This window comes from Trifolium pratense, linkage group LG1, assembly GCF_020283565.1.
Source record: "Trifolium pratense cultivar HEN17-A07 linkage group LG1, ARS_RC_1.1, whole genome shotgun sequence".
Lineage (NCBI taxonomy): Eukaryota > Viridiplantae > Streptophyta > Magnoliopsida > Fabales > Fabaceae > Trifolium > Trifolium pratense.
Window position 1 is genome coordinate 10,575,501 of NC_060059.1, and position 26,629 is coordinate 10,602,129.

The following is a 26,629-nucleotide window of genomic DNA, read 5'->3' on the forward strand; positions in this document are numbered from 1 at the left end:
AGGTCTTATAAGCTATCTGAAATTTAAAAGTAAAAATAATAACTTTCTAGAAAAAAAGCTAAAGTTGTTTGGTGGTTGTTGTTTTTTTAGCTTCAAAGCTATTTTTAAGCTAAAAATTGTTGGTAAAATATATTTTTAAAAACTTAATTATTTTTTTTTGACAATCAAGCGTATAAATAAATAAATATTTTAAAAACAATAGATAAGTATGAATTTTCTACATTGAAAAAGAAAATTGCTTTTTATAATTAAGAGCTTTATTAAAAAAGTGTTTGGCCCAACTTCTCATTTTAAAGAGAATAAAAAGCTAAAAAAAGCCAGGCCAATCGAGTTCTTACTCCTATCATCTTCACATACCTTTGGAGCTATTACTTTTTTATACACTCAAGAGAAATAACGTCAGACTGGTTTGGTAAGACTAATGGAGATTCACATATTGGAGCTTCGTACTTTGGTTTTGGTTAGTCTTTTCTTGCAAACTACGCTAATCGTTTTTGGCGACAAAAGGAAGTACATAACTAATGAACTGCTAAAATTCTTCATATGGTTGAACTATTTGTCAGCTAATTGGATTGCCACATTTATGTTGGGAATTCTTTACGTAGACTTCAAAAATCCTGAGGTTGACCCCAACTTCTTAATTATCGCTATATGGGCACCATTTCTTCTTGTGCATCTTGGTGGTCCTGACACAATCACTGCCTACTCCCTCGAGGACAATGAGCTCTGGCTTCGACATTTGTTTGACTTACTCAGTCAGCTAGTAGTTGTGGTTTATGTTATTTACCAGTCATGGAACGGAAGCTCTCTTAATTATGTCACCATTCTCGTTGTTGTGGCAGGAATAATTAAATATTGTGAGAGGACTTGGTCGTTGCGGTCTGCAAGCAGAGATGAATTCAGAGAATCAATTCTCCCTCCTCCAGACGCAGGACCAAATTATGCTAAATTCATGGACAATTACATTGCTAAAGAAGATGAAGGATATCATGTTACCATGGATACATTTATTGATATTACTACTCCAACAGCATCGGATCATACTTCTCAAGGGCAAATGCCAAATCCAAATATTCCAGATGGTGGAGCTTTACGTGATGGATTCAAATTCTACAACATTCCTGAGTGCCTCGTTGCGGATCTTATCTTTAGTTTCCAAGATCACAAAAGCAGCCAAGATTTCTTTCGAACCAAAGGTTGTCAACATGCTTTCAACGTGATTGCAATTGAGCTGGGATTGATGTATGATATGTTGTACACAAAGTCAGTGCTAACATACTCCAAATTTGGCATCTTCCTCAAATCTGTGAGCATTCTCTGTACACTCTCTGCATTGATTAGTTTTTCTTTTCTGAAACCCAAACCCATAACTTATGACCACATTATCACCTTTGTGCTTTTTGGTGGGGCTATTCTTTTAGAGATATATGCAATCCTTGTTGTACTTTCTTCAAGTAGGGCAATGTTTTGGTTCAGCAAGCATAATAATTGGGGAGCTAATTTTCTCTACAAATGCATCTCATGGTGTCAATGTTTTTCACACACTGTCACATGGTCTAATCGTATGTCACAGTTCAACCTCATTAGATTTTGCTTGAAAGATGAGCCAATCAAATGTATCAAAATCCAGAAATTCCTTCACATCTATAAATACTTTGAGAAATATTACTATAAAAAAACAAAACAAGTCTCTGAGGAATTAAAAGAACTCATTTTTAACGAACTTAAGAATAAGTCTAGGGAAGCCACAAATATAGAAGAATGCAAAAGATTATGCGCTTGCAAGGGCGATTGGGTTCTTGAACAATGTAAGTTTCATATTCATAAAGAACAGAACGATCGTAATCATGATAAAAACAACTGTCATATCTGTGACATTAACCACAGCATTAAGGAGGTTGAGTTTGATCAGAGCATTCTGCTTTGGCATATTGCTACAGATCTTTGTTATTATTCAGAATATTCAGATTCAGATGATGAGCCTCTAATCTTAAGTCCTGCTGCTCTCCAAAGTCGTGAAAAAAGCCAATTGTTGTCGGATCATATGTTAAATCTTCTTGTTATATGTCCTTTTTTGTTGCCCAATGGAATAGGACAGATAAGATTTGAAGACACATGCGCGGAGGTGGGTGAAATTTTGGAAGAGAGAAAATACATAAAGGAAAGAAGGGAAGTTTGCAAGATTATACTCAGAGTGAATACAAAAATTCCACCATCAAAGGTTAAAGGTGATAGAAGCAAATCTGTGCTATTTGATGCATGTAGGCTTGCCAAATCACTACAGTCTTTAGAAACGAAGGAGAACTGGTCCAAAGAAAAGAAATGGAAAATGATAAGTAATATTTGGGTGGAGATGTTGTGTCATGCAGCAAGCCAATGTCGAGGACTCAATCATGCTAAGCAACTTAGCCAGGGTGGTGAGTTGCTTACCCATGTCTGGCTTTTGATGGCTCACTTAGGTATAACCGAACAATTTCAAATTTCTAAAGGTCATGTAAGGGCAATGTTGAAGCTCTCATAAAATGTTTTGTGAGTGAGTAGTTAAGAGTTCTTGTTACTTTCATTAATATTGTGTTTTTTTTTTTTTTTATAATTTTGTGCTTTATCTCTAAGTCAAACTCTTTTGTGCCTTCCTATTTTGTGTTCAACTATTGTAATGATTGTAATATTGAAATTTGGTTAGTATTTTGTTCCATATCTGTAACTTGGTTTTGTACGATATTGTAAAACGGTGATTTGTTTGACAGCTTTGACCATGAGTTCTGAAAATGAATGTTACACTGCCTTATTTCCCTTACCTGATAAGAGTTTATTATGTATTTTACGAACTGATTGGTTTAAGCTCTGGATTATGAACGGTTGATTGCCTCGCTCCGCTCTTATTAATCAGAGTAGATGTACATTAACTGAAATTTCAACGCGAAAATAAACATATACTTAGAAGTGAAGGGAAATTAAAGAAAACTGTAGGCTTAATCATTAATTAAGAAGAATATGGATTTGAATAGTTTAATATTAAATACGATCGATAATAAGACATTCTGGTATGCATTTAAGTAGCAGCAGCAGGTTGTTCCCATGAGGATTTTCCTCTTAGGAATAACCAAATCAAAGTGGCATTCACTACAGGCTACTACTACACATTTGATTACAGTTCACCAATCAGTACTTCACCAATCAGTGCCAAAATAAGTGCACAAAATAAAAAAAAGTTCTATAATTCTTTCCATGCCAATAAACCAGTACTTAACCAATCAATGCCAAAATAATTATAACATTGTCTACTACTCTACTGCACATACATAACAATTAGGCACAACAGAAATATTGCACCCAAAATTCTCAGCCATTTACAACATTATATAACTGACCAAACTCAGAACACATGAGTCATGACTATGCATCCTCATAAAATTAGGCTACTGCAACTACACAGTCTCTAGGCATTCAAAAAATTTATAAAAATTAATTAAACCATATAATAAATAAAAACCGAAAGGAAACTGCTGCAGAGTGCAAAACGTCCGGAACAAAAATATAGAAAGTTTGTTATTGGTGAATTCTTTTGCGGTTTCCATAAAATAAAAATCAACTTTATCATTTCTTATTATAAAATACTGACATGCCATATGGAAATAGAAATGCTCAAACTAAAATTTGGCTCCCTTTACTTATCAATCGGTACTTGAACGACACACATACAAATCACAATTTCTCCATTCATAACAGTCTAGGAAAATAATGTTTCCCAAATACTAATATTTTCACACAGCACTATTATGATTCCACAACAGATATCAAAATACAAATTAAAAGTCTATAAATAAACTTTAAAATTCTTACACACACTTAAAACGAAGAACCAAACTCAACCATCCTTTATTGTTCCGCAACAACATGCAAATAGTAGTTCCATTTGCACAGTAAGCAATTAAGTTGATGAAGTTTGTTGAATCCAAGTAAGCCTTTCTTCAGAAAGAGCCACAGTATATATATTCATGCATCTCACTGCGAAGAGTATTTTACATAATTAAACTTCAGTATTGAGTGTCGATTGAAAGTAAAGTACAGAGAAAGTAAACATGTAGAAAATGAGGCAACTGAGCACTACTCACCATGCTGTGCAGTGATGGAAATATATTATTCTACTGAAAATTAGTTTGGACGACTTGACAATTGGGTGGGATGTTATGCACCTCAACAATTATATCCATAGGCATGTTTGTTAACTTCAACTCAAGCAAGGTATTGACATGCTTTAGTCCATCAGGAAGCAATATTAGGCGCGGACACGATCTGATTTCCAGTTGTCTGAGGCAAGGGAGCGCTCCTGGTTCTAAAGTCCATTCCTCTAATTGCTCCAGCACCCAAAGCTTTAATAATTGAAGCCGAGGAAAGCTTTGAGATTCGCAAACCATAGTTGTTCCCATGTATGACTCTGCAAGTAAACACAGTGTCCGAAGGTTTGGAAAATCTTTCAAAAGTTTCATGGGGTCATCTTGTAGTTTCGAATGTGATAGGGTAAGATCAATGAGGCTCAGTGGAAATTGGGAAAGAGGAAGAGATGAACTGCTCAAGCTTCCTAGCAAATACATGTCAGTGAGATTCACATTTTTTTCGAAGGACTTCAAGTGTAAAATCCATGGTTGGCCTTCTTCATCTCTAGATTTTAGTCTCAATGATTGAAGGTACTCTAATGTAGTAATCCAGTCAGCCACGGCCTCAAGTTGAGCTATCATTGCCTCTTGGTTTAGTGACATTGATTGGCACGCTAATCCCAATTTTGTGATATTGACCAATCTGTCCAAGCCATCCTTCACTGGACTCTCCTCATCTACAAACAGTCCCCACAATGTTTGGAGGTCAGAGAGAGAATTACCTTTTGGTTGAGGTGGAAATTTTGTGCGGTAAGTCTCACTCAAGAACAAGTGTCTGAGTTCCATCTTCCAGATTGAGGTAGGTAGAGTATGTATGTAAGTATGTTTGAGATCAAGTGTCTGTAGCTTCAACAACTTGCTTATAGATGATGGAAGTGACTCTAAGTAGGTCCATCTCAAGCCAAGATACCTTAGCCGTGAAAGTCTTGCTATACGATTAGGCAAATTAGGCTTGTAAACACGCTCAAGATCAAGCACCCGAAGGAGTAAGAAGCAATCACTTGAAATACATCCCTTGAGAAAGTTACCTACTTGTTGCCCAGGTTTACTCCCCTCTTGAGTATCAAAGGAGATAAAGGAGAGAACGTCCTTGTAGTAGGTTGGAAGGGAAGTTGGATCAGTAATGTCACCATGAATATGATCGTTCCAGATATCATTTTTATCAAGATGATCTGCAACCCGGCGAATAATGGACATTTTTGGGTCTGCATTGGAATCCATGGCAGATCGGTGGCCTTGTAGAAATCTAGACTCATTAGCCTTTGTCAACCAGAGTTGCCGCAAAGCACTAGGGAGACGACATGTTTTCACCTTTCCGTTGCGCTTTCTCTTGGCAACTTGGACCATGTTCTGATCTATCAACTCTGTCAAGTACTTTTCTGCAACTAGCTCCAGGGGCACTTCGTCATCTTCTGTCCGATGAACCAGATTCTCGGCAACCCACAAAACAACCAACCTTCTGACAGGGATCGCAAATTCAGCAGGGAATTGCAAAAAGTAAAATAGACATCTTCTTAGATAAGAAGGTAAGTTTGTATTAATTGTGTCCAGCGTTTCAGACCAACTTTGTATTTGATCTTCACTGAATTGTTGCCCTCCCAACATGCTTAACCACTCCTCGTGCATAACATTTCTATGTGAAAGCAAATCACTCATTTTCAATATTTGTGATGGCAGACCCCCACATTTCATCACAATTTCTTTTTCAACCTTGAGAAGTTCTTTTTCTGACTCGGGTGGAATGTTTGCCTTAAAATGTCTTGTGAACAACCTCCAACTAGTTTCATCATCTAATAACTGTAGTGGGTGAACAAAGACTGTACTTGTTGCATGTTGGGCTACATTTGCATTGCGAGTGGTAAAAAGAACTCTGCTTCCCGTTGACATGTCGGGTATGACCCGGTTCAAGGTATCCAAGTATACTTGAGAGGTTTCTTTTATGCCATCAACAACTACAAGGTACTTTGCACGCGCCAAGGTTTCAAGTATGTAATCAGTGGACAAGATTTCTCCTTCTTCTACAGCAATTTGCTTGGCGGCTTCCTTGCCAATTTCTGCAATCAACTGGTTTGTCGTACAATCTGAAGGAAGTGACACCCATAGGCGACGCTGAAAATGAGCTACAACAGTGTTGTCTTCAAATATCAACTTGGCTAGTGTTGTCTTGCCTGTACCTCCAATTCCAACAATCCAAGTAATACAGCGATGTTTCTCGTCCGACAGCAACTCGGCCATTAGAACTTGTGTGTCATCATCAAATCCAACCACACTTGACTCCCTGGCAATGAGAGACGGTTGCATCCTTGCACGTAATATTTGAACCTTGGTTACAACTCGGCTTTGAATTTGCACCAAACCATATGCTTTTCTTCTCCTATAAGCATCTTCAATTTTGTTTCTGATACCATCTATCTTCTTATTAACAATCTGCCGGGTCCGGTACTTAAAAATGTAGATGAGAATGGGCTTATGCTTCAATTTTGCATCATATTTGATAATGATGGATTGAGCTTCAAGGGAAATACCTTTCAGTTGTTCCACCCAGATTTTGGATCTTCCATCTAGTTCTCCCATCTCTTGTGCATCCAAAAGCAGTGCATCCATCAATTCCTTTTCACCTCTGATTGATTGGACCTTCTCTTTGAGCCCTGTGACAGGCCGATACGAGAAGTTGGCAGCTGCTGCTGGTGTAGCACCAGAATTTTCATCGTGTTCAACAATGATTTCATTCTCAATATCGCTTTCTTGTACGCCCAATAAAGGTCCAAGCTCTTGTTGTGTTGTTTGAATATTTGCAATGCCATAAATGGCCTTCCTATCTGATATATCAAGAATTTCTTTCAACAAAAAGTTGATATCCTTGGCAAACTTAATTCTGCTCAAACAACCACCCTTACCTTTTGGATATGCATCAATAAGAGACTGGCCATTTTGAGACACGACTCTCAGTTGATCCACCCACACTCTCTGTCTTTTATTTAGGCCTTCTGCACTTTCGGTCGTATCACTCAAAAACGCACGCAGTAGAGCTAAATATATTTGCGTACACTTCAAATTATTGTCCATAGACCTCCGCAAATTCACAGTCCACACAATAACTTCAACAAGTGGAGAACTCAAGATGATGATAAACGTTGTCAGGACAGGGCGAGATTCCAGGACAGGGTGAAACACCAACAGGATCAAAATCGATGAAAAAAACAAGAAGAGCAGAAACCGTCTTATTAGTTGCCTTCTCTTCCATTTGTTCTTCTTTTCCTTCTTCTTCTTCTTTTTCTTCAGACTCCACACAATAACATTAATAAGTGAATAACTCAAGATGAAAAGGAAAGTTGCCAGGCCAGGCTGAAACTGAAACAGGATGAAAATCGGTAAATAAATTACAATGACGCGCCAAAACCGTCTTATTATTTCTCTTCCCTTCCATTTCATCTTCTTCTTCTTCAACCTCAACTCAATAACTTTAATAAGTGAATAACCCAAGATGAAAAGGAATGTTGCGAGGACAGGCTGAAACTGAAACAGGAGGAAACTCGGTAAATAAATCACAGGGTAACAGAAGCGCAGATGCCATCTTCTTTGCCATTCCTTCACTTTCTTAATCTTCTTCAGTCTGGATTTGGATATACCTTTTGTTGTTCTTCCTTGTTCTCCATCAAACATGAAAAAGTGTAAGATTATTATAAACCAGATGCACTCTTTTTGCAAGTGGAAAAAAGAAATAAAAGCATAAATAATAAGTAATTGGATGTGTGCAATTATCAAGCTCTCTTGTGCCAAGTCTGGGACGGGTGTTGTTTTTTTGAATCCCACTCCCATGTCTAATTGTGCCCCAACTCCGTAAGTCAAACTTCTATCAACTGCATCTCCGATACGAGTCCTAATATACTTCATTTGCTTCATAAATTTATTTTCAGAAGCATAATCATCTGAAAGATAAAGTACTGTTTTAAGCCAACCCATTTTAGACTGTCTTTCCTTGGCAAGAATGAAATTACACCCAACAGTTTCAGTATAATTGCAAAGTTCCTTCACCTCTTCCAACCATACATTTTCTCTTTCACTTCTTGGTGAAATCAAATTAATATTTTGTAGTTTTCCAAGACCATCTTTTACTTGTTCAACTATCTCCACCACCTCATCATCGGTACTTAAACATTGACTCAGAATGTGATCAAGCTTCTCCATAGCTAGTGTAGTGGCGGTGGTGATGGTGGACGATGAAGATGTTTCTCCTTCTGCAGCTGTTTCAACTGAGACACTGACAATATTTGATATTCCAATCTGAGAGATGTCTCTCATCCTTTGGCGGATCTTCTCCAGCTCTTTCCCAACCTTGTGTTTGTCTATCCAATACATAACTCCACTCCTCCTCCTCTTCACCGATTTTATCAGGAACGTTTCTATCACATCATCTGCATCACGGGCAATTTCCTTTAACTTCTCTTCCCATTCATTCAAATCTTGTTTTTGTTCACCGTACCCGTGCTGCCCGACCTGTTCCAACATTTCTTGCATTGACCTCAGCTCTCTTTCAATCCATGCTACCTGCCTAACTGTCCCGCTGCCCAACACTGCGTACTCTTCAATCAGGATTTTGGATAGTTTGTTTGCCAAGCGTAATACCCCAAATACGATTCCAACATCAGCCATGCTCAAGTTATATTGATGATGGAGATGCAAGCTATATTAATTAATGACTTTTTTCTCATGAGGAAGGAATTATTTCTCTTGCTTTTTTATTCTAATTTGCTTTCTTTAGACTCTGTTGGACGAGGATATATCAATAAAGGAGATATTTTAACTTTGGAAGATATAAGACATATGTCACTTCACTGCACTACAAGAGTAGGAAAACAACCAACATTGTTATTGGTGGTAGTATATTATTGATAAACACAATTGTTTGGCATTTTTCATGACATGTCATGCTGATAATTTGTGTTAAAATAATTAAATGTGCAACAAAAATGCAATCAAATAGCTAATTTTTTCTTTGTTTGGACTTGGTAAAGGATGAGAAGGAAATATTTTGGATTTTGCATAAGAGGACGGAGATACTTGTAAAACATGCCTGCCCTACCAATAAGATAGTTCACAAATCATATCGACATAGTTTTGTTTCGTGTACTATCAATTCCTACTGTTTGGCATTTTTCATTAACAGCATGATATGACATGTTGGCAATTTGTGTTATACTTTTTGCAATTATTACATATTACATTAAATATAAAATTTTAAAAAGAGTGATGATATTGATATATGCATTAAGCTAACAACAGAGCTACTTCACTAAGGTAGGAAACCTGAAGGCATTTCTCAGTAAGACATTAACAGATAACAAATCACTTTTAAATTAATTGCTAGCAATCAAGTAGAAGCACAAACTCAATGTTACTCGCTGGTAAGACGGATAATTGTTTCGGTATTTATTTATTCAATTCAATAGTGGTCTTACTTTCCTTTCTAAAAAGGCTTAGCAAGCAATTGACATATATATGTTTTTTTTCAGTTGTTGCCAGTTTGATATATTCAAGAGAAACATCAGATAATCAGACTACTCCGAGTCTGGCAAAAGTGTGGAATGTATTGGAACTACGGATTTTGGTTGCTGTTAGTCTCTTCTTACAAATGGTACTCATCTTTTTAGGTAACCGAAGGAAGTATATAGTTGATAAAAGGCTACAATTGTTGATATGGTTCACCTATCTGTCAGCCGATTGGATTGCTACCGTTGCTCTAGGAATTCTTTCTAAAGACACTAAAGATCATAAGAAAGACACCAACTTTGCGATTATGGCCATATGGGCACCATTTCTTCTTGTGCATCTTGGTGGCCCCGACACAATCACTGCCTACTCCCTTGAGGACAACCAACTATGGCCACGACATATGCTAGAATTACTCTATCAGTTAGCAGTTGCAGTTTATGTTGTTTACCGGTCATGGAACACCGATCCCCTTAAGTATGTCACTGTTCCTATTGTCATGGCAGGAATAATCAAATATGGCGAGAGGACTTGGTCGTTACGATCCGGAAGCAACGATGGATTTAGAGAATCAATTCTCCCTCCTCCAGACCCAGGACCAAACTATGCTAAATTCATGGATGATTACACTGCTAAAAAAGATGAAGGTTATCATGTTACCTTAGACGAAATTAATGAAACTACTCCCTTAGTGTTGGATCATAATTCTCAAGGGGAAACCGGAATACCAAATGCCAATATTCCAGATGCTCAAGCTTTACGTGATGGATTCAAATACTACAACATTCCTGAGTGCCTATTTGCAGATCTCATCTTTAGTTTTCAAGACCACAAAAGCAGTCAATTTTTCTTTCACAGTTCTAATTGGAAAGATGCTTTTAAAGCAATAGAGGTTGAGCTAGGATTAATATATGATATGCTATATACAAAGGCAGTGGTAACATATTCCTACCGCGGCATCTTGCTCAAATCTGTGAGCTTTTTCTGTACGCTCTTTGCATTCATCGCCTTTTCTTTTCTGATATTTAAACAAAGTGTAGATAATAAACTCGATTTTAAAGGACACAAACACTGGAATTATGATATGATTATCACTTTTGTGCTTTTCATTGGGGCTATTCTTCTTGAGATATATGCGGTCATTGTTTTACTTTCTTCAAGTTGGGTAATGAATTGGCTGAGAAAGCATAAGAATCGGAGAGTGGATCTTCTCTACAAGTTCATTTGGTTTTGTCAATTTTGTTTCAAACTTTCACACACTATCAGGTGGTCTAATCAAATGTCCCAATTCAACCTCATAAGTTTTTGCTTGAAAGATGAGCCAGTCAAATGTATCAAATTGCAGAAACTCTTTCACATATATATGTTTTTTGAGAAGTCTTACTATCAAAAAGCAAAACAAGTCTCTGAAGGATTGAAGGAACTCATTTTTGACCAGCTTAAGGAAAAGTCTGAGGAAGCGGAAGATATTCAAGCATGTAAAAAGTTATGTGCTCACAAGGGTGATCGAGTTCTTAACAAATGGAGTTGTGATAATGTTCCTGACATAAACCGGAGCATTAAGGAAGTAGAGTTTGACCAGAGCATTCTGCTTTGGCATATTGCTACAGACCTTTGTTATTCTTCAGAATATAATGAGCACCAAATCTTAAATCGCGTTGCTCAACAAAGTCGTGAAGAAAGTCAATTGTTGTCGGATTATATGTTATATCTTCTTGTTATATGTCCTTTTTTGTTGCCCAATGGAATAGGACAAATCAGATTTGAAGACACGTGTGCAGAGGTGGATGAACTTTTGAAAGAGAGAAAATACATAAAAGAAAGAAATCAAGCTTGCAAGATGATACTTAGAGTGAATACAGTTATTCCACCATCAGAGGTTAAAGGTGATAGAAGCAAATCTGTGTTGTTTGATGCGTGTAGGCTTGCCAAATCACTGCAATCTTTAGAAACGGAGGAGCATTGGACCAAAGAAAGGAAATGGAAAATGATAAGTAATGTTTGGGTGGAGATGTTGTGTCATGCAGCAAGCCAATGTAGAGGACTCAATCATGCTAAACAACTTAGCCAAGGTGGTGAGTTGCTTACCCATGTCTGGCTTTTGATGGCTCATTTAGGTATAACTGAACAATTTCAGATTTCTAAAGGTCATGTAAGGGCAAAGTTGAAGCTCTCATAAAATGTTTGGTGAGTGACTACTTTTGAGTTCATGTTACTTCCATTTTGTGCTCTTTTGGTTTCTTGCGCTTTTTCTCTTACTCAAACATATCTTTTTTACAATGTCACAGATGACAGAGCATAGGAGTGTGCCTTCCCATATTGTGCTCAACTAATATTGAAATTTGGTTAGTTTCATATGTAAAACTTGGTTCTGTAGGAGACTGTAAAATTAATAAAATGGTGATTTTTCTGAGAAAGCTTTGACGGTAAGTTCTGAAAATGAATGTCACGCTACCGTATTTCCCCTACCTAATTAGAGTTTATTACTTCTTTTATGAATTGATTGGTTTATGCTCTGAATTGTGAACAATTGATTGACTCACTCCACTTTCATTAATCATATTCAAGTATTCAAATCCTACTCTTGAAATTTGGCCTTCACCCACTATTAGAGAACTCCAACTGAAACAATTTATTCGAAAATATATCTACAATTGAATCCCCCTTCCTCTTGACTCGTCAGTTAGAAACCGTTACAGCCAACTCCACTATTAAAAGTAACATGCTAACCAACTAACTTTCTTCTAGATTCTAGCTCCCTAAGAAGTCAGGACAACAACAGATCTTATTTAGCCAACAATTGACAATGGCATTACTCTTCCACATTACAAATTTAACTACAAACATAGATGCATGAATTCAAAATGTGGTTAAAATATATTGAAATCATACCTGAACCATTTTATGAAACTCAATTGTACGGTTTTGACCATTTGTATTGCTTGCATAGCTGCCTTTAGAGACACCTCAAAGAAGAGGGTTCTACGAGAACATAGATAAGTAAACTTTACCGTATATGAATGTTCGAATTGTCCATCACTTTGGTACCTATAAACTTGCCCCAGTTGTATCCATCAAAGTTTTGGATGGTTGTAACAAGAGGTTGTTGCTAATCTGAATCAGGTGCATGCTTTCCAGTACCGATGTATCTATCAGAATGGTTAAGTCCGATAATATATATAAAACAACACATAACAAGCTGCATGATGGAAGGATGTAACAAATATTCAGAGGATAATATGTTATAAATCTTACCAACATTTCTCCAGTTCTCCTTTTGATCATCAACCCCTGCAAACTGAAATATTGGCAACAGTTGGACATGCGTTGATACCAGCACTGTATGGCAACAAGAAAATGGTAACCAGAATCTAGAATGAAAAAGAAAATATCACATAAAAACTCCGAAAGTTGCAGTCCCAAGTGATGCTTCTAAAATATAAGCAGTAAGCACAATAATTAACTACTTTAAAGATTAAGGAAACTGGCTAATGTGTATTGACTATTGACAACTAGCAACTGACAAGCAATTTGAGCCTAAAGATATCTTTTTAGTATCCTATACGCACAACTACAGTCGATGCATTCAGTGACTAAATCATAACATAAATGCCAACTAAATCATTTCTTACTATAAAACACTCACATGCCATGTTGAAAAAGAAATGCTCAAACTAAAATTTGGCTCCCTTCACTCATCACTCAGTATTTAAACTACAAATCACAACTTCTCCATTCGTAATAGTCTTGGAAAATAATTTTTCCCAATAGTAATATTTTTCACACACAACACACTTTTATGATTCCACAACTCAATGTCAAAATACAAACTATGAATCCATAAACAAACTTTAAAATTCATACACACACTTCAAATGAATAACAAAACTCAAAACCATCCTTTATTATTGTTCCACAACATGTGAATAGTAGTTCCACTAGCACGGTAAGCAATTAAGTTGACAAAGGCAGATCTGCAGGTCTGCAGGTGACCGTGTGTGATAGTTTAAGGAAAGTTTGAAACCGTGAGATTGATAATGGATTTGTAGAGAAGATTAGCTCTCCAAATGTTATGATTGTTCGACCATAGCACTTTTCAACTTGAAGAAAGTAAAACAATGAGGGCATATTTTTCCATAAGAATATCCCCACCCCACCAAAAAGCACAAAGGTTATAATTAGGAATTGGATTAGGGAATTGGATTAGGTGCAGTCGACTTTTCCATGCAGTCGTTTAATAGTCGTACGATCACGATTGGATGGTTTAAACAAATACAATTCTTAAATCATGACCTTCCGATCTTGATGAGACTGCTATAAATGACCTGACTGCATGGAATCCAGATCCTTATAATTATGTCACAACTTATGTGTTTGTATTCTTTAATATTCGGGTCATCATTTTCGGATTCAGGTTAAGTCCTTTGATATGTAGGTTTTTTTTTTGGGTGATTAACGTTTGATAATGCAGAGTGAACAGAGAAAGGTCACATATTTGAGCAAGATACAACGTTTGTAGTATGTTAGCACTGCCTTTGTATTCATCATATCGTAGCTCAAATTAAACTAGTTGAGAACTCCTCCAAGATCATCGGTTTGATCTGTTTTTATGCTTCTTGTCAGTGCTTTAACAGTATTTTTGGTTTTTCAAAAAATAACATTGGTGTTCATATCTAAGTAAAAACAACATATTGATCTAGAAGAAAATTAAAACTAAAACACGACCAAATTTTTTGTCGGATGTTTTTGGATATTCTTTTGTGAAAACACTTGAATTGGATTTTAGATTATTATTAGTATTATAAAATGTTATAAATTGAATTTGTTTAATATAAGATTTTTTTACTATTCAGATGATCCAAACCAAACATAACTGATTCTGGTTACTGCATAATATAATATTTGTTTTCAGTGTATGCGTGTGTTTGTGTGCGCCCGCGCGTGTGTTTTGATATTATTCTCTTATAATTATGCATTTGTAGAAATTGAATGAAACGCTTCAATCCAAATTGCATTTAATTGGATTGGAATTTAGCCAAATCAAACCACGACACGTGCTATATTAATATTTGGATCGAATAATTTTGCCTAAAAAATTATCCAAAACAAACCACAAACACACGGGGCAAGTCGCGGAAATCCTGCTCATATAACTCAAAGCGTTGCGGCATGTGATTAAGGAACCCGTAAAAAAACACAGCAAAGATCGTAGGTGAGGCAACATTCCAAATTTAGCTACTGAGTATTTTCAATATACAAAATTAGACAAGTTGATGCTAGTCCTATTCCCATCAACTAAGATAGGATAGGAACATACAAGAATTTAAGCACTTAATTAATCCTACAAACTAGGAGTCAAACACAATGTCTTCTCTTTACAATGTCCTACCTACATGCCATACCTTGCTATTCCTTGAGGATTGACTTGGGATAAATGAATGCCTTGAGTTCTCATGTTAGTATCACTCCAGATCAAAGGCGCTACCATCGAGTCCAAACCCAGCATCCTCTTTGTCCCACCACCAAGTGATCCTTCTAGAGTCAATCCTCTGAGACTTTCAAGCGATGTTAGGCAACTTTCAGCAGAACAGTTTGCACCTTGGGGCTGGAGAATATAGGGTACTTCTGAAACATGCATTCCATTTCCACCTAGCACGGTATTTGGTAGTTCTTGAAATTTTTGGATGTCTGTGTCTATAGTTGCATCACCAATAAACTGATCAGCCAACATCTTACACGCTCTCTCAAGCATGGCCATATATCTCCGTTCTGCATCTTGGCGAATTTGCAAGTGCTTCTCTGCCTGCAATAACATAATAGTAAGCATTACGGTACTTTTATCAGACATAAGATAATCTATTGAGAAAACAGTAAATAAAACATATCTATTTCATACTATCATTTATTTCTCTCTGCAATAAATAGTTAAGGGTGTTATTGACAAAACAACAATAAATGTTGAATTGAAATTTGAAAGTGACAAGTAAACAGGAACAAAAAAATTCTACAAAAACAACAAGTAATAAGTCCAAAAACGACATATATTGAGTATAACCAAAACTATAATACATTGTGCAGCAAGAAAAGGAAATTTACCTCCACTAGTAAATGTAGCTTACTCTGCACTTCCATTTGTGCTCTTAATGCCTCCTTGACTTCATGGCCCCTATATATCAAATTGCAATTCTCAATTCAATCATTCATTACCATTCAAGAATAAATGGAGGAATAACAATGTCTAGTCTAAAGAAACCACGAAATCCTTACTCATTTGCATCAGAAACTGGTAACTTTGGAGATGAGTTTTCAGTACTAGGGCTTTCAAGAAGATATGAACCTGATATTGCTTCCAAAATAATTCAATCAGTTAAGGCAGAGACATAGACCATAACCAACAGGTTAAAATTACAAACAGAATTGCTAATGTGTACTTTAGGCCTTGTACCACACAAATGACGGTGTTTTCTTTAATCAAGAAACGAACATAGATTAAACAGCTAACCAAGCCTCATCCAAAAAAAGTGGGTGGCATATAATTCAAAGTGTAGAGAGATTAACGTACCATCTTTGCATCCCTCGTCCGAATCTTTTCCAGCTTGTTTACCAAGCCTGTACTTCTACAATGCAGAAAATAATAGTGTAAAACGAAAAAATCGTAAAATTTCTATTATACCAAATATTGTAACTGTTACAACGGGATATACGCAAATGAACCTGAAGATGACTCTTCAAATGATAGAGTGTCAAACCCTTGACGTTCATGCTCCTCATGATTGCTTTTGGTGTGGCTTCTGCAAATGATAATGTTAATAATATAATAATTGTGAGAAGACCGGTAGATGCAGTTACTTAGAAGAGTTTATCAAATGGAGGAATGCCCAATAATTAGAGTTATAGAGGCATATATTACTCGAATAATGGTATTAGTTATTTCTATAAGAATTCCTAGAAAATATTCGCAATAAATCATAACTCCAACTACAAAGTGAGAAAAGAATCAATGCCATCAATATTTAAAGATTGAAGTTTATAGCACCATAAAAGGAATAAAACACCATCACAATCAAAAGGCAATGCTAAAACAACAAAAAGAAGCTCAACCAAGAAAAATGAGGACTGAACGACTACGATAATGATCTTCATACAAATTCTTAAGGCATACAAATTCTTAAGGGTGAGGTACCAAAGTGTAACTACTAAAATTTAGGGATTAAACTCACTCAAAAAAATTGGGGACCAAACTCACACATTAGCTACATAGAGACTAGAAGTGCAAAAATAAGGCATATTTTTGCTGACATGAATATTCAACGTGACCCAAAAAATGAGATGAGGGACCATAATGCCAAAAAAATTGTGGGACTAAAACTTCATTTTTTTTAAAATAAGAGACCAAAAGTGCATTTAAACCCTAATTCAATTAAGAAATCACAGTAACATAAGTACATGAAAAGTATGGAATATGCATACACTAATAACATAAATACCTACAATGACAAGACAAACTCTACTAGTACAAGAATGATGCTAACCAACATACAAACATGAAATTGAAGACAAATAGAATAGTTTCACTAAAAGTTTAACACCTCATGTTGTACTACTGGATAGTGGTTTCTACAGCATTCACAATAGATTAACTTAACAACTAATTAAGATGAAACAAAAATGATTACAAATTATGAAAATCAAGTCTAAACACCAATTTGCAACAAATTTCACAAAATTTACAACACACACAAAAAAGTACTTCCTTTCCTAACAATAGTTTCCAGCTGTTAAACAAAAACCATTCTTCCCTATCAATGTCAAACTAATAATGGCAAAATTAAATCAATAAATTAACCAAATGGGGTACATCAAAACCACATTTAATTCTACAAAATTAGCCAACACAACAAAAGTATCCAAATTTAGAAAAAAATAAAGTAATGTGATGATGTGAGAGAGAAATTAATGACATACTGCTAGGACCACCAAGTTGAGTGACAGCATCAACAAAACGTTGGTGAAGGTCAGTAGTCCAACGAAGACGAGGTTTAGGATCAGAAGTAAGAACAAGACAAGGGTCAGTAAGGTGACTATGATGATGATTTGTTTCTTCTTGAACAACAACAACACTTCCTTCATGGTCATGAGGACGTAACAACCTAGAAAACATCTTTTGTTTCAATGATGAAAAAAACACAAAAACACAGAAAACTCCACCAACCCAAGAAGAAGAAAAAGATGAATTTTTTTTACTATTATAAGAGAAATGGAAGAAGATAGAGATGACCCATTTGGTGAAAGAGGAAGAAGAAGTGAAATAGGGAAATGGGTAAGTGAAAAGAACAAGACTTTGGTATTGGGAAGAGAAGCCTAGTAGTAGCAAAGCAAATGGAGCTGCCACTGTCACGCTTTACTGTGATTTTGTCACTTTCTGCTTTCTTTATGCTTTTTTCTTATCAAAAATACAAAATAATAATCAATGGCTTTCTTTGTGTTTCCCTCCAATCATTTTTCCGTGGGGTTTAGTTTAGGGGGGTGTATTGGATTAGGATTTTGACTAGAGCTGGGTATGCGGGCTAGCCCGCCCCGTTTAACCCGCCCTGCATAAGCCCGCATATTAAACGGGGCGAACAAGCCCGTCATCAAATATAAACGAGTTTTAAAATTAAGTTCGAGTTCGGTCCGCGTAAGCCCGCGGGTTAAACGGTTAACCCGCGGACTATTACAAAGAAAAACTTTTTTCAAAAAAATAAACAAAATTAATAAAATATTGATATAATAAAAGTTAAAAAAACTATATTATTAATAATTTTATGTTATAATTTGAACTAACAAATAAAAATAAATAAAGTTTGTGATATATTATTGAGTTTATCTATCTTTTATATATTTGAAAGTAATGCAACTAAAATCAAATTCAACTTGTTTTTATCGTAATTATTTCTCCACACATACCTCAAATCCATAAAATAAACCCAGATGATATTGAATAAGAACTTTAACTTGTTCAAAATATAAAAAAAGAAATTTAATAGTCCAAACCAATATTAAAAGTACAACCAAAAATCTAATACAACCAACCGATTCAAAAACAAAACAGTAATGTATATAATTAACTAATTGAAAACTGAAGGAAAATAGTCACTCCTGCTTGATGCCTCCATTGTAACACTTAAAATCCCTACATTAAAGCATATGATTAAATTGTGTTATTTTGCATTAAAACAATAAAAGATAAAGTGTCTAATAGTTAAACAAGAGGGCTTAAGATTACAAACCCAAAACAACAGACGGCAGATCTCATCAATCATCAATAGTTATACTTGGTTCATCTTTCTCATCATCATCACATTCATATTTTTCTACAATTCGTCACATCATAAATCATAATTCATAAAAGTGTTCGATTTGGATATGGACCAAATTATTTATAAATGGTAAATTTTGTAATTAATTATATTTATAAAAAAAGAATGTGGGTCACGGGCTAACCCGCGAACCCGCGGATTTAACCCGCATAACCCGCGGTTTTAACGGTCCAACCCACACGGGCAAAAATATAAACGGGCCAAAAAAAAATGGTCTTAAGACCGCGCGGGCTGCAGGTTAAACGGGTTGGCCCGCGGACCTTGGTCCGTATACCCAGCTCTAATTTTGACGGACAATTTTAACAAAAAAAATCTTGAAGATTTTAAAAGATTTTATAGGATTGTATAGACTTTTAAGACTTTTTAAAAGACTTTTTTACAATCAGGATTTTTCAATTTGGATTTTAAAAGACTTTAATGGATTTTATAATACAGATTTTTAAGATTTCAACTGACTTTATGAATTTTTAATATTGAAAAAAACTTTCCATTCTTGGTGAAAAAGAAAAAGAAGGGAATGAAAAAAAAAATTAACGTGAAAAAAACCAGTTGAATGATAATTAACGTGAAAAAAACAAGTATATCCCTTCCTTTGATTTGAAGATACATGGAAAAAAAATTATGAATGGATCATAGATTCATAATATATAAGAAAGAAAGAAAGAAAGAACAATAAATTGAAAAAATTAAAATCGATGGGCAATAATATATATATATAAATAATATTGAGTACACTTGTATGCATGTCCATTGTCATTCAAAAGAAATCACCATGAAGAAATTTGAAAGAGATTGAACGGGAGTTGATGGTGAAAAGAAAATCAGAATATTGATAATGTTCTATTTTGTAGATAGGAAAAAAAAAAGTCTTGAAATATTATAAAAAGTCTCATGGGTTTGGGTGAGATTGTTGGAGGAGTGTTTTGTGTGTATTTTCAACTAAAAAGTCCATCAAAATCCATTGCAAAGAAGAATCCATCAAAATCCATAGACTTTTGAATACCAGTGGACATTTTAAAAGTGGTAAGAAATCTCAATTGAATACCAACAGATTTTGTTACCCTGAAAAAAAAATCTTAATTGTCTTAATTGAATACCACAAGATTTATTTAACTTTTCTAAAAGTCTTGATTGAATACCACAAGATTTTTTTATCATAAAAAAGTCTTTTAAAATCCTATGAAATCCTAATCCAATACACCCCCCTTAGTTTAGGATTCACATTATTAGTCACAAAATTTTATTTATGGAATTTTTTAAGCATTAAAGATATTTTAAATTGTTAGCCGAGAACGGTTTACAGACGAATTTAGGATGAGTGTAATTCTAGATAGTCGAGGCTAGGATGGTTGAAGGTCGTTAGATGAGTAAAATTTAGAAAACATGATTAGAAATAGAATGTGAGTGGAATGAGTAATAGAACGAATTGTATAACATAGAGAATGCGATAGGATATGTGACAACGTGCAAGCAGAGTAACATTCATACTTTCACATACGATTGTACGAGTACCACTTGTTAATTTTAATTTAGACACAATTAATCAATCAAACGATTTATTTTACTTGCAATTTGTCTTTCATATGTGTAAATATGGATTTTGTTTTTTTTCTTAAAACCGAAAAAGATTTGAAATTACAAATTTTGAAAAAACGTGGAGAATGCATGATTATAGTTTTTTTCCCGCGTTTTTTTAAGATTTGGCCGTTTGTGGCCAAATTACTTTTGGACTTTTTCATTTAATATCTTTTTCAGAATTTTGGATTTTTTATTATTTTGAAAATTCGGAATTCTGAAATTTTTAATATCTGAAAAATCCAAAACTTATTTTTGTTAAAACATTTAAATTAGAGGACTTTGTTTGAAGTATAAGAACTAGCCGAGGCCCGAGGGGGTGCAAAATAGATTTTTCAAATCATTCTCTTGTTTTGTTTGTTGTCTATGCAGTCCATAATTAACGTTCCCTTTTATGGGCTTGTCTAGGCTTGGTTTCTTCACACTGTGGATTATGTAGAGAAACCCATTGGGCCTAAAATATTGTGTGCTTTGTACTGAAGAAAATTATACTCTATATATAGTATATGAATAATGCTAGCAACACACTCTTTAATAAACACACTCCAACACACTCTCTTTTATTGGTTGAAATTCACATTGGTCCCATAAAAAAATGTGGACCCATATAATTTTTATGGGACCCATATAAATTTTAACCAATAGAAGAAAGTGTGTTAGAGTGTGTTTGTTAAAGAGTGTGTTGCTAGCACTCCTCGTAGTATATATACCACAACTGACCTAAATATTAAGGATAATAATTAGATTCATATTTATTAATTATACACAAAAAAGTATTCATAATAAATACAGAGTATAATAAAAACTCGCATTATAGGTTTATAAAAAAAATAACTTGTATTATAGATTGTGTCAGAAAATAAAAAATTTGCATTATAGGTATGAAAAGAAAATGGATAAAATGCAAAGGTATGTGCGGTGGGAAAAACTATGGGAGGGTTGGATAAAATGTAACGTGGACATGAAATTTTTTGTTGGGGCTGGTGTCACTATGGCGGGAGCTTGTTTCCATAATCATTTAGGCCACTTTGTGGCCGTGCAACTATCAACTTTGAAGGGGGGAGCACGAGCTCTTTTGCTTGCTATAGAAGAGGCTGAGGGGGTTTGATCGAGCTCTTTTGCTTGCAATTCATTTGAAGCGTTAAGGTACTTCTGAAATTCGTTTAATTGTTGTTCATATTATTCATATTATGTCATTTTTTGTAAATTTTGAGGTAAAGTTTGTTAGAAGATAAACAAATTTGGTGTCTCATACGCTTGCTAGTGTAACCAATTCTTAGACTAGTCTCCATAGATTTGAGTTTATTTCTTTATATATTAAACATTAGTAACTGATTAATGAAATTAATTAGGTTTGCTTTAATAAAAAAATAGATAAATACCAAATGAGTAGGTACTCGACGTTGCACAATTATATTTATTACGAACCTAGAATCTCATGTATACTACCTAAACTTCTTATAGTTGACCTACCATCACATGCAATATTATTTTTCAAAAATATAAAATCAACAAAATAATTGGTCCTTGTAACATAATTAAGCTAGTTGGTTAGAAAAGTAATGGACCTACAGATAAAGAAAATGTAACATAATATTAGGGTCATTTGTATCTGCATGTGCACTCCATGATATTCTACCACCATTGTTCTATAACCTCTTATTATTTCATGGGATTTCCATTGACTAATTGCAATTAGTGGTCGAGAATGTGAAATGAAATCAATTTGACAATGACTATACTGGTTTTTATGTCAATTTTAATAAGATCATTGGGGATTCTTTGTCCATTTTAATTTCTTTATTTTCTATTGAAAGAGATATTTAACTTTACGAGATATGGATGGATAGCTTGATCATAATATAAATTATTAACAAGAGTTATGATATGCACGTTGATTATAATAAATTTTGAATGTGATCATTTTCTCACTAAATTATGTTTTCTACTCATTTTAAATAAGGGGTTTTCTAACTTAGACCCTAGTTAGGTCTAAGTTAGCAAGGTGCACCTTTTGAGTTGGACAAAAATACCCATTTTTTTTTTTTTGAAACAATAGAGCAACTGGGGCATGTATGTAATTTGCATCATAAAAATACCTTTTTTTTTTTTTTTTTAAACAATAGAACAACTATTACATTTTTTAAATTTCTTCCAAATTTCGACCTCATTTTACGTGCGAATCGAACGCCGATTTCAAAAACTAATACCGGAAACCTTTGTAAAATTGAAAAACGATCAAAATCCATATAAGGAACGTCGAGTTTCGTTGAGTATTGAGGGAGATCGAACCGGGTCAAAAACCGGGTCGCACGACCCGTTTCTGCATAAAACGGGTGGGAGGGACGATGAACAGTGCGCGTCGCCCACGCCCACTCTCACCGGCGGCGCGTGGGGGCGCGTGCGGCCTCAGGGAAGCTCTATTTTTTTTTTATTTTTTCATAATAAAATAGTAGATAATATTCTGGAAATTTTGGTATATTGTATGAAATTTTTGGAGATACGAAACTATTTTTAGTTAATTAAATGAGTAAAAAGGTAATTAAAAATATTATAATTCCATAAAAAAATTCCAAAATTTTATGTAAAGTACTATGAATTATTTAGAACCCTCTTGTGTACCTCACTCTCCCTAGTTCAAGTCATGAAATTATTTTCACAAATTCCGCTGATTATTTAAAACCATTTAACAAATAATAATAATAATTTCATAGATTTGTACTCTGAAACCAATTGTTTTTTTATTTGTTTCTAATAAAATATTAGATAATATTCTGGAACTTTTGGTATATTTTATGAAATTTTTTGAGACCTGAAACTATTTTTCGTTAATTAAATAAGATAAAACGGTAATTAAAAACTATTGTTTGCTTCTGAAACCATTTAGCTGGAAGAATGGTTTCAGAGAGTTATACTGTGAAACCATTCTAGCAGTAAAATGGTTTCAGAAGCAAACAATTAAAAATCAACTCCCCTGAAACCATTCTATCAGTGAAATGGTTTCAAAGTACAACGCTCTGAAACCATTGTAGCAGCTAAATGGTTTCAGAATGGTTTCAGAAGCAAACAATTAAGAAATTACTCACTGAAACCATTTTACCAGTAAAATGGTTTCAGAGAGTTATACTGTGAAACCATTCTACCAGCTAAATGGTTTCACAGTATTATATAAAGATAATTAAAGGTAGTGAAAAATTGAGTTTTTTTTTTTGTGTCCAAATCAAACGAACCAAGTCTCTATTTGTAGACAAAAAAAAATTATGAATTTTGGTATAAAAATAAAAAAATAAAAAATTAATTTACAACGAAATAATTGAGTTTAAAGTATTAAATGAAAAAAAAAACACGCCAACCACCCAGCAGTTGACACGTGTCCTGCTTTTTTAAAATGAAATTTTCTCTCTCCAGGCGCAGATCTAGTGTGGTGCACGGGCTGGCTTATCATGGAGATGGATGATCTGGACTGTCTGATTGATCCGACAGCCATGATGAGATCATCTCTTGGCCGTCTGATGGAAATCAACGGTCTGTAACGGTGGTCCTGCGGTAGGCGCGCGACACTGGATCAGCGCCAATATGTTTTTTTTTTTTTTTTTTAAAAAAAAGAAAGGGTATTTTTGTCCAACTCAAAAGGTGCACCTTGCTAATTTAGACCCAACTGGGTCTAAATTAGCAGCCCCCATTTAAATAAAATGAGTTTTGCTCTCCAATATGATGGGATAATTTTGCCCAAATGCATGTCTAACAAAATACATAATTGGATGATAATTAGGGCCGGCCTAATTATATATAAAGCTGACAAAGCCCTTGTTTTAAGCCTGCAAAAAATTAATATTTTTTTATTTATAAAAATGGTCTCATAATAGAAAAAAAAAAGTTATCAATATTTTTTAACATCGATCATGAAGTGTAATGTTTGATTTAAGGTTGATTAAGTACATTTGGAACAAAAATAATTTAGTGAGACATATATTATCCCTCGAAGAATCGAAGGTATATCTAACAACTAATGAGAATAAATTGGCATGTTGTATTCATAAATATAACTTCTTCTTTTTTGTCAAATAACCTAGTGGCTAGAAAATTTTATCATTAAGATGGATAAGTAAGATGACCGAAGTTCGATCCCTGCATATATAATACAATGTCCTACGAACTGAACTAAGCCCACGGGACACTCACAAATATTGTATTACTTTTACTTCACTAATAAATAATTTGTTTTATTCGGCTAATTTTTATAGGTTGTTAAGTAAACTACATTTAAATTCTTTGAAGTTAAAAAACAAACATTTTCATAGATAGGCAAATAAACTTTTGTAAGGGGTGGAATTAAGCAAAGGTAAAATAAATTAACATCCATAGCCTAAAATATTTACAAATAGATATATAAATAGAAAATTTTCAGTTTTCACCATATATGGTAATGTTCAATTTCTACCCAAAGAAAACATGTTTCTATTTTATCTCATTATTCATCATGGGGAGTCTAATTAGATGTACTCTTAAATGGCAGACACTACCATTAAATAAAGTGTACTTCATGTGAAAGCAACAAACAACTTTTGGAAAATAATAACACGAGCACAACAATAACCTTAAATTAAAAACCATAACATTTGAAGCTTGGTTACCCCACCCTCCTACCACATTACAAAATTGTGTCACAACTTAAAGTGAGATTTTTCAATTCCTAACAATTTTTTCTAAGAATTCAACCTCATTTGACTAAATTATATACATAAAAACATGATAATATAATTAGAGAAACATTAAATGTCAACCATTGATTCTCTCTTGTGAACCATACACAAAAGTATGTCATGGTTTGTTGATAACGCTCACTTTAACTCTCTATATACTACTCTTAAAGTTATGATATTGACTATTACTATGAGATCAGACAATTTAGATTACGTAACTTAATTTTAAATGATCTCAACCATTGATTTAACTATATAACAACGAAAAATCCAGATGCAAAATTCAGGTGGGTCCCGCCATCGAATTTCACCTAATAAAAGGAGTAATAGAAAAAAGAGCGTTAGAGTAAATATCGCCGACACTGCTCTTATGAAAATGATGGATGTGGTAGGAAATGAGTAGGTGTTGTTGGTAAGTGCTGAACAACTTTTCTACACTTTGAAACAGAACAATCAGAACCAACTGAAGAGAGTAAAAAATCCCTTTTCTTGCTTAAAGATGAAGAATTTGGAGATGAAATCGAAACCGGAGGAATCTCGATGGCTTTGAGTTGTGGTGGTGGATGTTGCCACTGTGGAAGTGGTCCAGCTAGAAGAAGTGTTTGCAACAATGGACCAGCTTCAACCACAGCTTTCAAAAACTTTCCTTTTTCTGGCAATGGTTTCTTTTCAGCTAACTCTAACACTGCTTGAAATTGTGTTGGAAGTGTTGTTGAACTATTTTCTTCACAATCAGAAGAAGCATAATTTGGTGCTGAGTTATGCTCATTTTCACTTCCTGATTTGTTCTCTATTTGTAACTCTTGTTTTTCAAGCATTAGTTTTTGACATTTTTCTCTAGCTTCATCTCTTTCTTTAATGACTTTGCTTAAAAGATCATTAGCATTAATTAATTCACATTCTTTTTTTGTAATCTCTTCTTTAGCTGACACAATTGTTGCTTCTAGCTCCAAAGTTGTGTACAAAAGTGAATGTTTCAAGTCCTCTAATAATCCCTACAAGTTCAAGAATAAAAAGCAACAAAACTAATCAAATAATTGAAATAAAAATTAAAAACCATAAGGACAATTAATTTTGAGAAAAAAAATATTTATTTGAAAGAAATTTATGAAAGTGTATATATGTGACATACCTCATCATGGTTATAGAATTCCCAACTAAGAGGGCTACATTCATATTCCATTTGTTGCAATGGTTTTTGTAAGAGATATTGGAAACTAAGAAGAAGGAGAATAATGTAATGGATATTCAAGTGAGGAATATTGAAGTAGTACTATATATTATGGTGGCTACTTTCCTTATATTCTTGGCTTAACTTTAATTTATGGGACAAAGAGTTGAAAAA

General features: G+C 34.4%; 5 protein-coding genes across 6 annotated transcripts; 2 read left to right on the forward strand and 3 right to left on the reverse strand.

The window, feature by feature from the left end:
- Nucleotides 1-326: 326 nt before the first annotated feature.
- LOC123909634 lies at nucleotides 327-2,744 on the forward strand. The gene has a single exon (XM_045960537.1). It carries the CDS (start codon nucleotides 422-424, stop codon nucleotides 2,519-2,521), a length of 2,100 nt encoding a protein of 699 aa, XP_045816493.1. The 5' UTR covers nucleotides 327-421; the 3' UTR covers nucleotides 2,522-2,744.
- Nucleotides 2,745-3,642: 898 nt separating this feature from the next.
- Nucleotides 3,643-9,039, reverse strand: LOC123909547 (probable disease resistance RPP8-like protein 2). Its single transcript, XM_045960438.1, has 2 exons — nucleotides 4,116-9,039; nucleotides 3,643-4,008 (listed from the first exon to the last, which is right to left on the reverse strand). Exon 1 carries the CDS (start codon nucleotides 8,808-8,810, stop codon nucleotides 4,146-4,148), a length of 4,665 nt encoding a protein of 1,554 aa, XP_045816394.1. The 5' UTR covers nucleotides 8,811-9,039; the 3' UTR covers nucleotides 3,643-4,008; nucleotides 4,116-4,145.
- Nucleotides 9,040-9,253: 214 nt separating this feature from the next.
- On the forward strand, nucleotides 9,254-12,146 carry LOC123909724. Its single transcript, XM_045960639.1, has 3 exons — nucleotides 9,254-9,562; nucleotides 9,671-11,834; nucleotides 11,936-12,146. The coding sequence occupies exons 1-2, from the start codon at nucleotides 9,550-9,552 to the stop codon at nucleotides 11,824-11,826; spliced, it is 2,169 nt and encodes a 722-aa protein (XP_045816595.1). The 5' UTR covers nucleotides 9,254-9,549; the 3' UTR covers nucleotides 11,827-11,834; nucleotides 11,936-12,146.
- A 2,710-nt stretch (nucleotides 12,147-14,856) lies between these two features.
- Nucleotides 14,857-18,059, reverse strand: LOC123909804 (protein PHR1-LIKE 2-like). Of its 2 annotated transcripts, none has more exons than XM_045960747.1 (6): nucleotides 17,613-18,059; nucleotides 16,362-16,438; nucleotides 16,210-16,264; nucleotides 15,915-15,993; nucleotides 15,744-15,813; nucleotides 14,857-15,450 (listed from the first exon to the last, which is right to left on the reverse strand). In XM_045960747.1, the coding sequence occupies exons 1-6, from the start codon at nucleotides 17,806-17,808 to the stop codon at nucleotides 15,037-15,039; spliced, it is 891 nt and encodes a 296-aa protein (XP_045816703.1). In that variant the 5' UTR covers nucleotides 17,809-18,059; the 3' UTR covers nucleotides 14,857-15,036. The 2 variants fall into 2 exon arrangements, with proteins under 2 accessions (XP_045816703.1, XP_045816766.1); XM_045960810.1 differs by having other exon boundaries at nucleotides 15,915-15,984; nucleotides 17,613-18,057.
- A 7,033-nt stretch (nucleotides 18,060-25,092) lies between these two features.
- On the reverse strand, nucleotides 25,093-26,629 carry LOC123909935. Its single transcript, XM_045960915.1, has 2 exons — nucleotides 26,417-26,629; nucleotides 25,093-26,279 (listed from the first exon to the last, which is right to left on the reverse strand). The coding sequence occupies exons 1-2, from the start codon at nucleotides 26,465-26,467 to the stop codon at nucleotides 25,653-25,655; spliced, it is 678 nt and encodes a 225-aa protein (XP_045816871.1). The 5' UTR covers nucleotides 26,468-26,629; the 3' UTR covers nucleotides 25,093-25,652.